The following is a 12626-nucleotide window of genomic DNA, read 5'->3' on the forward strand; positions in this document are numbered from 1 at the left end:
ATAAAATAAACAAAATAAGGTCCTGCCCCTTTATGGCTGAACTCCCATAGTTAAAGTTAGGGTCACTGCTGCAGCGCTGACAATGAGTCAGGATGAGTTATCTTCAGTTGGTGGGAGTTTGTGGAGCGGCCTGGAGGATGATCCCGCTGTGTGTTTACAGTGTGTGTGTGTGTGTGTGTGTGTGTGTGTTTTGTTGTCTTAACGTGTCTGGATAACATGTGACCCACTGTGTATTTTCACAACAACACACAGAAAGGAAAAACACACCGTCACCTGCGTGAATGCTCATTTACAAGATCAAATAAAGATCAGCACAAAGTCAGAGGCTGCACTCTGGAGCTGACAGCAGCTGAGAGGAGAAAATAAAACAACAAGTAAGTACACTTTGTTTTATTTTATATCATATTAGATATCAGACATTAGACAGACTTAAGATTATGGGGTCACAGTTGTTCAGAGCTGCAGCTAATAAATACTTTTTTATTATTGATTAATTGTTTGAAAAATTGAAAAAAATGCCCATCCAAACTTCCCAAGCTCCTGTGTGACACCTTAAATCGCAAAAATTCAATTTACAGACATATATGACAGAGACATCCTTCAGTTTCAGAAGCTGGAAACAGAAAATATTTTTTTCACCAAAAATGACTAAAACCATTGATAAATCATAAAAATAGTTGCCGATTATTTTTCTGTCAGTCAACTAATCGATTTGTTGTTATGACTCCATGAACATATTGGATAAACATCCACTCCTCAGGCTGCACGTGCAAAGTGTTTGTCTGATAATAACACTACATATTTAAAGTACTTTTTAGAATAAATACAAAAAAGCGATATATAAATATATACATACATATACATATATATATATATATATATATATATATATACACACACATATACATATACATATATATATACACATTATATATATATATATATATATATATATATAGTCATGATATTGTGATTTAACAGCTGGTGTCTCAACCAATTGAGTTCATAACTATCACTTAATATTGATCTTTACACCTGCAGTAAACTGGGGGCCTGACTGAGAAGACCAGTGTAACCAGTTTGAATATTGTTGCTGAGAAGTACAACTGAAAGAGGTACTGTATCTCCTTTATTTCTGCCTTCCTGTGTTTTTGTTTCTTTGTTTGTCTTAGAGGTGCTTCATAAAACTTAAAAGTTTTTCTTACTCCTTCTCTTACTAACAGATTAGCTGTTGCACAGAGGGAGGGATGAGTGCAGAGACAGAGATGGAGCAGGTCGAGTCTGGAGGCTCTGCTGAGGACCAGAGTGAAGACAGTCTGACACAACCAAAGGTAGCCATTAACACATGATATGACACACTGATAACTTCCTGTTAGTATCTCTCCACTGCAGATTAGAAAGGAAACGTCTGTCGAGGCACAAAGAGGAAATCTGGTACTGAAAATTTAGACTTTTAAATATTCTATCTGTTTCACTGGAATTGTTTTAGGAAGCGATTCAGTCATGGAAGAAGAATTCCGATCATTTACTTCAGTAAAAGGAGTAATACCACACTAAAATATAAAAATATATATCATGTAAGATGCAGGCTAGGACAGTGTACACAGAGAGATACAACCAAGTGACTGGGATCATGTACAGGAACATATGTGCCAAGTATAAACTAGAACAGTGGTTACCAACTGTTCCAGCCACGGGCTCCAGATTTCTTCAAAGTCATTGGTTTACGGTCCACACAGTTTAATATATTCAGCGTCAAACTTGTGTCGGGCCATGTCGTTGAGCTAGTTTGGTCGCTAACACTACAGCAGGAAACAGCACTGGGGTCTGTTTACATTTGGCTGTCGCTCACGGGTCAGACACGTTGCATTGCTCTTATTGGTCTATCCAGTTGTGTCTGGAGGCATTTCGGTCTACATTAGGATGACGCTTCTTGGAAACAGAAACAGATTTTCCCTGTAAAACAATGTGTAGACTCATACAGAGGTAATCCCTTCAATCATTATGTCCCACTCTCAGTGTGTGGTTGTGTATTTCTCTACCCTCTGCCTGTATTTTCTAATTTTCTGTGCTCGGGTAGTTTGTGTGAGTGTCCCCCCACAGCGCTCAGATGAGGTCGAGGCTTTATAAAGAGGTAGCAATGGGCTGCAAGACCATAAGCAGCAGGTAGCCAAGAGACACTGTGCCGAAACTGGAATTACCGCCTTGCAGCTGTTTGCCTCCACGAACCCGTCAGGTTGCAGTTACAGTTTACTATCATGTCTGTGAAAGCATGGATGCTTCACACACATCTTCCTCGTGGCAGACAATCTATACAATTAGCACAGTTTGAAGGTGGACAACCAAAATTGGTATTTGACCAAATGTCTCCCTTTCTGTCGCTGAGATATTACTGTACGTTAAGTAATGGCCAGAATAGTGTTTTATGCAGAACATTATGATGTCACAGTGAAGGTGACCTTTGACCACTTCATCATTTTATCCGATAAGACATTTGTGTCAAATTTGTCATAATTAGCGTATGAATTCTTGAGCTGTTGTGAGGTTGCACTGACCACCAAATTTTAATCAGTTAATTTGTGAGTCTAAATGGATGTTTGTGCCAAAGTTGAGGAAGTTCCCTTAAGGTGTTCCTGAGATATCTGGTTGCAAGGCCACAGTGACCTTGATCTTGTCCTTTGATCTATGACCGCCAAAAATAATCAGTTAATCCTGGAACACGGCTATCACTGGCGCGGAGGCATAAAAACACAAATATAGGGGGGAAAAATGTGAAATCAGAGTGAATGTGGGGTTAGCGTGCGTGTTTACAAACATAAACCACCAATTCTGCTGTTTTAGTCCGAGGACTTAATGCAGCTCAGCATGCCTCGGTGATGCTGAAGCCAGAGACAAAGAGTCATAAATAATTTAACCGCTGACATGTCTTCACAACTGACTGACTGTCTGCCTAACTTGTTTCCCTCTCTGTCCAGTCCGTTTCAGGCCCTGAATTCCTCAGTCTGTCTCGCTGTACCCACTGCTGCAACCTTCGCTGGGGGGACGACGGTGAGTCCAGCTCCTCAGCTGAAGACTCTGGATCAGAGGTGGACTGGGAGACAGAGGCAGAGTCTCGCTCTAGCTGCTCTGAGCTGGCTTTCTCAGAAATACGTAATATAAATGCTGAATCTGGAGGAAAAGATGGTGACAGAGGGGAGATGTCGGAGATCCAGGAAGCTGAAAACAAGAAAATGACTCAAAGAGCTCCACTCATCAATTCTTCCTCTTTGCCGAATTCCCCTGTTCCTCACCTCACCCCTCTGTCCCTCCTGCCACACCCTCACACCGTCGTCTCCACCCTCCACCTGCAGGTGTTGTCCCAGAAACAAGACAACAATGACGACGCCTTCTACATTGTCAAACAGCAGCTGTCTGGGAGAGAGGAGGAGGAAGAGGTGGAGAAAACAGGGCGAAGTAAGGGAAGAGGGCAGGAAGGAATCAACAGTGTGGAGCCTCCACAGCCGTTTCAGTGGCAGCAGATGGGGTTACTGTGGCAACAGTGGTCACAACTAACATTGCAGCAACACCAGCTGTCATACCAACAACAACCTCAATGCTTTTCTCCTCCCATAGCTCAGTGTCAAAGGTCACCACCACCTCTGCACACACTTCCTGTCCCTTGTCCCTCGATGCTCCACACACCCCAACAGGCCCCAAATGCACCCTGCACAAATCTGCATGCACCCGGTCCACAACCCTGCTGGTACTGCTACAGAACGTACTTTCCTTATCCTCCTGAGACCCTGTGTCCTGCTATGAGGGCATCACATTATGGGTTTACCGGACCTTATGCTTCATTCTTCTTGAGTTAGACCTGTTGTCCTTGTGCGTGGACACTTTTTGTGCCATCTAGTGGCAGTAAGAGCACAATACACTAATACATGTAAAAACAAGATGGCAGCCGTCTCTGCCAAGTCAGTCTGCAGCCAATCCCGACACAAAGTGAACAAGGTCCAAAACCTGATCACATTTTATGGTTGAAACTTGTTTAACTATGATTAATAATGTTTGTAGTTTGATTTGGCAACAAATTTTAGCAACAGTAACAAGATAAGACACTTAAGTGCTTATTTGAAGACATTTTGAAGACATGAGGAATATTCACTGGGACTATTATCATTGACAATGTTTAGTTTTTATACGTATCAGGTTCTAATGATCCCAAATAGTTGGGAGAAATTAAAAACGCATACCAGACAAAAGTTTGGGTCTCAGAAGGATATATATATATATATATATATTGCAGATATTTAATTACTCCCATATATATATATATATATATATGTATATGGGAGTAATTAAATATCTGCAAATGTAAACTAAAAAGATGCATTTAATGAATGTTTGTACAAGAACCTTGAACGTACACTCAAGTTTTGTAGTTTGAAGTTCATTCTAATCCTAATTTAAAGTCCAAACTCTTAACTTGCTTATCTGTCACACTCGCCTTACTTTACTGACATTAAAGTGACAACCTGCACTGTAGCTGCAGGTTGTTGTTACTAGCAAACAAAGCTACAGAGTGCAGGCAAAGTTAAACAACACAAACACACCAAGCGGCAACCTAAGGGCTGAAAAATGAGGCCAAAACCTGCAACGCTTTGAATGGCCACTTGAGACGGGCTTCAAAACCAACACATTCCCACTCTGACCTTGTCACATATTGATGTTTTGATCGTGGACTTTCCATGTCCCTGTATGACATGCAAGGTTCCCTGAGAGAGTTGGTTGTTGACGCTCTGGGACACCGTGTCAAGTTCTGCCTGTAACATGCATCGTCTTCTTTCAAAATACATTTAAGTTTTTACAGGAAATAAATGCACTACATCGATACAACATCGTGAATTGATGTCTTCTTTACCTTCAATGACAAAAAAGTGACAGTCGAGGTTTGTTGGACCCATCCACCACACCTTCTGCCCACCCTACTCGGACTTTCGCCGCCTTAACTTTCGTCCTTGTCCCGTCACGTTACCCCCCGATGCTGCATCGCGCCATTAAACTCTTATGGCAACGGGCCGTGTATCATGCTGACGTGAAAGGATGCCTTTTTTCGTTGGTTTCTGACGTCACAAGTCACTGCTATTTTTATGCATATTTAAGAGGCTGCTTTGACTGACAGGTTGTCTGTGAGGTGTAGCTACAGCCCTTTGTCCCAATATATGGTCGCTTCTGGCTCTTAATTACCGAGATAGCGACGACCAAAATGCCGAACTCAAAGCTTAAAAACAGCAGTCCACAAACAAATGGGTGATGTCACTGTAGCTACGTCCATTATTCTAAACTTCTATGAAATACACTGAAGCTGGACCTGCTGATTAACTGGTTTTTAATGGTTTGACAGAGGCTAGCTGACCCTCCATCTTAAACCAATACTTCAACCACATAATGACCATGTGTATATAAATTACTCACCTCGTGTTACGTTGAATTTGTTAAGGAAACTTTATCTTTCTCACATGCCTCTGTGGTGAACCAAGAATCCAAAATGGCTAACATTATTGATGAACTGAAGTTTAGGGGACTGCAAGACTATATTGAAACATCCTTTTACAAATGCCCACACGTGTGCAGCATAAACCAAGTGTCCTTTATCCAGTTGTATGCTCTGTACTTCAACACTTCTAGGAGTTGCACGTGTGGCCCCGGGGCATGTGTGTTCTCTGCACGTTTAACTCTGCACTTGAGTTGTTGAGGTGAGCTGCTCATCCGTGCACCAGACTATTTATGCAAATAGTCAATAGTAATATTTGAGTGAAAGTTGTTCAGGAAGTACTAAACAGATGTTTTCATGAAGTTTTGCTGTTGTTAAACGCAGTCTCCTTTTCACTTCAATTCATCAAGAATGTTTTTGGATTCTTTGTTCATAGAGACGTGCAAGAAAAATTTATTTTGTAAGTGAAGTATTCCTTGAAATATATTTTAATTCTTTGTGTTTCATCATCTTACATGTATATATCCCCTTGCTCACAGTTGATTTGTAATAGAAAAATAAAAGAATATTGTTAACGCTGAGGTGTCTGTCAAAGACTATTTTCTTTCCTGCTGCTTCACCAATCCACTGCAAAGACACTGTCATTAACAAGATAAATATAAATCTCGTAATAACCTCATGTCATCAGGTATTTATGACAATATTAGAAGAATATTTAAAAGCTCTCACTTGTATATCCAACAGAAACAAAGCATTTGGACCATTGCAGCCACTGATATGAGTGGAAAAAGCAGGTGACAGAGTTTTCTGTCTCTCCTTCACAGAGCAGAGATAGACCATCTCCAACAACATACTTTATAAGTTAAGTTATAACAAATATAACTTTATTTCCATTGTCTCAGAGAATGCAGATATGTAGGATATGTTTTGAATGTGCAGAAAGTCCTGAACATGATCAGAAATCTGAAACACACATGAGCTATTAAAGTCCACTGAAATTAATTTATCCCTGAATAGGTGCAAATTTAAAGGTTATTCTCCAAACAAAAGACACAAATGAAGAGTAAATCACACCTACAGATGTGTTGACTCAGCTGCGATAACATTAAATGAGAGGAGTTGATCTAAAGGAGAATAAATATGCTGAATTTCTGAGAGCATTACTGCATTATATTCTATATTAGCCTATTTTCATAATTTAAAGTCACCTGAATTTTGTGTTTTTCTTCACATAAATAAATAAAGTTCCACCCAAAATTTTCTGGGAAAAAGACCCTGAGACGCCCCACCCCCAATATGTGTCCCCACCAATGTTAAAATGAAACCAACACCCTTGCATGTCAATTAAATCTTCCCTCTGTAAACTCTTTTATTGCTCGGTATTTAATTTTGAACCGGAAACATAACTTTGGCACATTGCTTAAAGTAAAAAACAACAACAAATAAAAGAGAATGAATGAGTCACTTTGACTGATCATATAATAAAAAGAACATTCATATTTTAAAGTTTTATAACAGTCTCTTTCCACTGCCTCTACCTGTACGCCTGGACCCCCTCATGCTCCCCCCTTTGGAGCTGGCTGGACGTGTGTCGGTCCCGGGGAGGATGACAGCAGGCAGTCCCGCTGAGGAGCGCATGTTGCCCCCTGCTGACAGCTGAAGAAGAACAGGAGAGAAGAAGAACCGGTGGTGGAACAATGTTGCGGTTCAGTTGGACGACACCGAGGAAGGGGGCAGTCTCTGACCGGCCAGCAGGCTGCAGATGGCGGCTACCGGCGACCAGCAACTTTCTTCAGGCCGAGGAGAAACACACTGATGACATGTGTGTAACTGTAACCTGAACATACAGCAACTTTAAAAGAGTTTCCTGCTTGTTTTTCCGTCTCTGTCTCCTACAAACCTTCAGATCATGTCCTCAATAATTTGGCCCTCAACATACTGAACAGGTGTGAACTGACTGAACTTAACTGTTAACAGCTGCAGTTTGTGAAGACATGATTGAGCCACCAGAGGGCGACAGAGTAAAAGCCATGGGTTAATATTTATAAGGCTGTGTCATTAATGCGTCACTGGGTTACTGGGAAATAAAAAAAATATATATAATAAAAGTCAATAAAGAAATAAAATAAAATGAATTAAATTTAAAAAAGTTAAAACAAAATAAATAAACAAAAGTAAATAAATGAATGAATAATACCGGTCTAAAATTAGTTAACTTGGTCTCTGTCTCTGGTTCTCTATCTATCTATCTATCTATCTATCTATCTATCTATCTATCTATCTATCTATCTATCTATCTATCAGCTGTATGTATATAGAAACATAATCAACACAAAGCCATGTATGTAGTTATTTTATTTATTTATTTATGACATCTTTTGGCTGAAACAGTTTGGGGTTAAAGTTATGGGTCCGTTATCAAAGCCATTTCCCTTCATCGTCACTGATGGACATCTTGTCCTGCAAAACAAGTTCAGAGCTTTTTGTTACAAGAAGTATTTACAGTGAACACAACACACTCTCAAGTATGTTTCTGAGTTACTATCAGCTCTGCTGTGGAGACACAGAGAGGATTCTGCTTCTGAAACCCCCTCTCTGTAATGTACTACATCTGGTATCATTACATATTGTAATTTACCTCATTTATCTGACAGCTTTAGTTACCTCTCAAATTTTTACAAACAAAATATGTGATATTTATATAAATTATGATGCTGTGTTTGGATTTAATTACCTCAGATTATATAAAGCATTTAAAATGAGCTCCACATCAAACAGCTTTCACATTAAAATACTGTTAAAATGTTAATGCATCAATAATAATGGTCCACTTACAAAGCAGTGACAGGTCACGTTCTGACAAATGAAGTCTTTTACTTTTGACATTTGAGTATATTTTGCTGACAATACTTTTATACTTTTACTGAAGTGAAATGTTGAATGCAGGACTTTTTCCACAGTGGGGTATCACCACTTTTTCTTACTATTTGAATACCTCTACTACAGATATTGACCATACTGTATCCAGGTGAGAATCACAACATATGTTGACAAAGTTTTCCTTTAGGGACATAATCTGCAGTTGAAAATGGGTAAAAAAATAATAAAATATATGTTACCGCAATACTCAGCATATTGCAAAAGGTTGAAAATCGCAATAATACTCACTGGCCACTTTATTAGGTACACCTGTTCAACTGCTTGTTAACATAAATAGCTAATCAGCCAATCACGTGGCAGCAACTCAATGCATTTAGGCATGTAGACATGGTGAAGACGACCTGCTGAAGTTCACATGGAGCATCAGAATGATGAAGAAAGGTGATTTAAGCGACTTTGAACGTGGCATGTTTGCTGGTGGGTGGTTGCAGAGGATGGTCCAAAAAAGAGAAAATATCCAGTGAGCCAAAATGCCTTGTTGATGCCAGAGGTCAGAGGAGAATGGCCAGACTGGTTCAAGATGATAGAAAGGCAACAGGAAGTCAAATAAGCACTGGTTCCAACCAAGGTGTGCAGAAGACCATCTCTGAAGCAACAACACCTTGTCCAACCTTGAAGCAGATGGGCTACAGCAGCAGAAGACCACACCAGGTGCCACTCCTGTCAGCTAACAACAGGAAACTGAGGCTACAATTCACACGGGTTTTCTCACCAAAACTGGACAATAGAAGATTGGAAAAACCACATTCAGATGGAAGCATGGATCCATCCTGCCTTGTATCAACGCTTCAGGCTGCTGCTGGTGGTGTAATGGTGTGGGGGAGATTTTCTTAGTACCAACTGAGCATGGTTTAAACACCACAGCCTACCTGAGTATTGTTGCTGAGCGTGTCCATCCCTTTATGACCACAGTGTACCCATCTTCTGATGGCTACTTCCAGCAGGATAACGCACCATGTCACAAAGCTCACATCATCTCAAACATGACAATGAGTTCACTGTACTCCAATGGCCTCCACAGTCACCAGATCTCAGTCCAATAGAGCACCTTTGGGATGTGCTGGAACGGGAGATTCTCATCATGGATCAACTGTGTGATGTCATCATGTCAATATGGACCAAAATCTCTGAGCAATGTTTCCAGCACCTTGTTGAATCTATGACACCAAGAATTAAAAAGGGGGTCCAACCTGGTACTAGCAAGGTGTACCTAATAAAGTGGCCAGTGAGTGTATTGTTTCGTGATTTTGACCCGTATTAAACTCTGATTTCAGAGCAGGTGTGCAGCAGTAGCTCAAAGAGAATGTGTCCGATCAAAGACTTTTGACTGGTAAGACCTTGGATGACGTTTAGAGAGTAAAATGAAAGTAAAATAACAGGATTACTGAAGTCTGACCTTTTATGTCTTGGAGCCTTTGTTGTTATTGTTGTTGTTATTGTTGTCATTTGTCTTTGAGTTGGTTGGATCAGCCTCCCTTCTCTCAAAAATGTAATCTGGAATAACTGTAAAATGAGAATACAGGTGCTGTCAGTAACAAATCCACAAAGTTTTTGGTTTGTGCTACTCAAGCATGTCGACAAGACTCAAACTAAGACGTTCTCACACAGGCACACACACATGAATACCTTCACGGTCCCTATGGGGAGCAGTTGGCATCGCTTGAAGCGCAACCACCAGAGCAAAGAGCAGGAGCACAACCTGAACTCTCATTTTCTAAAAGACAACACACAGGTTTAGCACAATCCTCTGCCAAGATTAATGATCCTTTTTAATTGTCTGTAAAAGCTTAAAAAGAGATTTAGAATAATAACTCACCTTCGCTGTTAAACGCAGCAGCAGGAGTCTGTCAGTCGGTCTTCAACAGGGAAGTTACAGTTTATGACGTGTCTGTTGTGACTTTGACAGAGACACCAGAGCGACAGGCCTGAGGCTGGGTGTGTCTGTGCCTCTGAAGCATCTCAACAATCCACCCGGTTCAGTTTTAGGAAAAACAGATTCCAAAAATAAATCTCTCACTCAATGCTTGTATTCAAAAGTACAGAACGTTCAAAACAATTAACAGCTCACACTGATGTGGGGCTCAACTGAACTGACTGTGTTGGAGACACGCTGCAGTCAGACAGCATCAGTACAGAGTTTTTCACTGTGTAAAGATCATTGAATCTGAACTGAAACGACGACTATAAAGTTAAAGTGTCGAATCTGTGCTTAAATTTTAGGCTTTTGACATTCATATCAGAGTGAATAATGTAGGATTCATTTATTTTTGTATGGCTATTTACTCTGAAATGAGATTTTTCTTTTTTAAAAAATGGTTGTGGAAAAAGAGAATAATTCAGTGTCAGCTTGCCACTTAAATATCGACACAATCACAACAACAAATGTTGGCATTGTACGTTTCTACAAACCACAGATATGTAACGTTTCTTTGTGATTATGTGGCAGACATGTTGAAACTTTATACTTTATGTTTCGAAAACCTTGAGGTTAATGTCTGGTTAGGTTTAGACACAAAAACCATTTGGAGGTGGTTAGAAAAGGATCATGTTTTGGCTTAAAATACCCGGTTTTGGTGCCACAATTGTCTCTGGAAACAGCAATGACTCACTAAAACATCTGGTTTTGTTGTTTGTTGGTCTTCAACAGTGGTCTGCAGTCTGGCAGGCGTCTCTCTTAAGTCTCAGGTGAAGTCACATCATATGTTACGTCACTTTAGAAACGTTTATGATATATATGAAATGCACAAACGTAACAAATCTGTGGTTTGCGGAAACGTACAATGCCAACATTTGTGAATATTGTCCACCTGTTGCTGCAGGCAGATAACACCCTGATAGGTCTGACTGCTTCTCTGTAGATACAGTATATTCAGTTTGTGAAAGACTGCGCTCGGAGCACCTTCGCAGAGGTGTGTGGGCTCAAAGGTGTGTAGTGAGACACTCTGCATGTATAGCATGAAACTCTGTGTGAGTGTGCACCGTCGTCTGAAATAATCATTCGCAAATGTCATCATAATCATCAAAAACCTGATAAATTGCCAGTATTATTACAAACACTAAGGTTTTATCAAGCTGCTGATGTTCTCACACACGTTCAGTTCTGCAAAGTTGGGGCAAAAAATAGAAGAGTTTACTCTGTTTCAAGCGTTCCTGTTTTTGCACCTGTGTTTTGAGGTGACAGATAATCCGACTGCTGGCAATAAGCTCTGAGAGTAAGATGCTGAAAAAGAGAGGAGCACATTGGGTCACCATGTGCTGGAAACTGCATGAGAAACATCAATGCTGTCAGATATCTGCGGCATAACAGCACACTCAGCCCTTAAATTACAGGACGATCGATGAGCCGTAATTATCAGTGACAGCTCAGCTCTTCATCAGGCCTGAAGGTCACACACGGCTACAGTACGATGAATTCATTTGAATGTGTGTGTATGTGCGTGAACACGCAGGGTCATGAGAGGTTACCGGCGAAAACCTGCATTACATAACATAAACCAATGTGTTGACCCATGATATGACTCATCTGATTTATAAAAGGGAAAATAAATAGATTTATAAATGGAAGATAGTTAATACGCAACTCTTAAATCACACATGTGAAATGTCTTTGTAAAGCATCAGAGCACAAATACTTAAAGTACGATTAACAACGATTTATCTCAACTGCAGACATGTTGTTCTGAAACAAGGATAACAATGATTGTTTATCTGCACGGAGTACAGTAAGAGCGGTTTGTAGTCATTATGGTTTTTGTTTTAATGGTTCTGTTTTTGTTTGTTTTCAGGTCTTTTATTGGTCACATGGTGCATGTTGGTCCAAATAAGTTTTCTTTCCTTAGTTTGAAGCGTTGGAGTTGTTGGTGTCTGGATCATGTTGGTTAAATTTTACCAGACCTCTCCATCTTTTGGACCTTTTTCAGTTTGTTCAATGAACATAAATATGCCTGAATGTATATGATAGAAACATTTAGGCTGCAGCAATCGACAAAGAAGTGAGCTCAGTCATTAGCCCCTTTTACACGGCCAGATTTTCGGCGAATGTTGGGCCGTTTTGCCGGCAAGCTGCGAGCGTTTAGACACACAGAGCCGGATTGGTGAGTTGATCCAAGGTGCCCAATTTTCCGCTTCGTAGGGTAGACATATTGGTGGAACCTTTTCGGTTTAAAAAGATCGAGGCGACCTTCCGCCACGGGAGGGGCTGTTGATGACTTGT

General features: G+C 40.3%; 1 protein-coding gene and 1 long non-coding RNA gene across 3 annotated transcripts; one reads left to right on the forward strand and one right to left on the reverse strand.

Moving 5' to 3' along the window:
- The first annotated feature begins 124 nt into the window (after positions 1-124).
- LOC126406804 (uncharacterized) lies at positions 125-6048 on the forward strand. 2 transcript variants are annotated; one of them, XM_050071313.1, is made up of 4 exons: positions 125-374; positions 1042-1115; positions 1196-1331; positions 2976-6048. In XM_050071313.1, the coding sequence occupies exons 3-4, from the start codon at positions 1248-1250 to the stop codon at positions 3849-3851; spliced, it is 960 nt and encodes a 319-aa protein (XP_049927270.1). In that variant the 5' UTR covers positions 125-374; positions 1042-1115; positions 1196-1247; the 3' UTR covers positions 3852-6048. The 2 variants fall into 2 exon arrangements, with proteins under 2 accessions (XP_049927270.1, XP_049927269.1); XM_050071312.1 differs by having other exon boundaries at positions 127-374; positions 1224-1331.
- A 1774-nt stretch (positions 6049-7822) lies between these two features.
- On the reverse strand, positions 7823-10355 carry LOC126406826 (uncharacterized). The gene is made up of 4 exons (XR_007571741.1): positions 10230-10355; positions 10040-10127; positions 9810-9916; positions 7823-7933 (listed from the first exon to the last, which is right to left on the reverse strand). It is a non-coding gene; the product is annotated as an uncharacterized LOC126406826 (long non-coding RNA).
- Positions 10356-12626: the final 2271 nt, after the last annotated feature.

This window comes from Epinephelus moara, chromosome 19 (assembly GCF_006386435.1).
Source record: "Epinephelus moara isolate mb chromosome 19, YSFRI_EMoa_1.0, whole genome shotgun sequence".
NCBI lineage: Eukaryota > Metazoa > Chordata > Actinopteri > Perciformes > Serranidae > Epinephelus > Epinephelus moara.

What these genes read in the sequence shown, in the direction of transcription:
- LOC126406804 (XM_050071313.1), top strand. Translation starts at nt 1,248, where the DNA reads ATGAGTGCAGAGACAGAGATGGAGCAGGTCGAGTCTGGAGGCTCTGCT. An exon ending in ACAGTCTGACACAACCAAAG is followed by an intron (nt 1,332 to 2,975) that starts GTAGCCATTAAC and finishes CTCTCTGTCCAG; the next exon opens with TCCGTTTCAGGCCCTGAATT.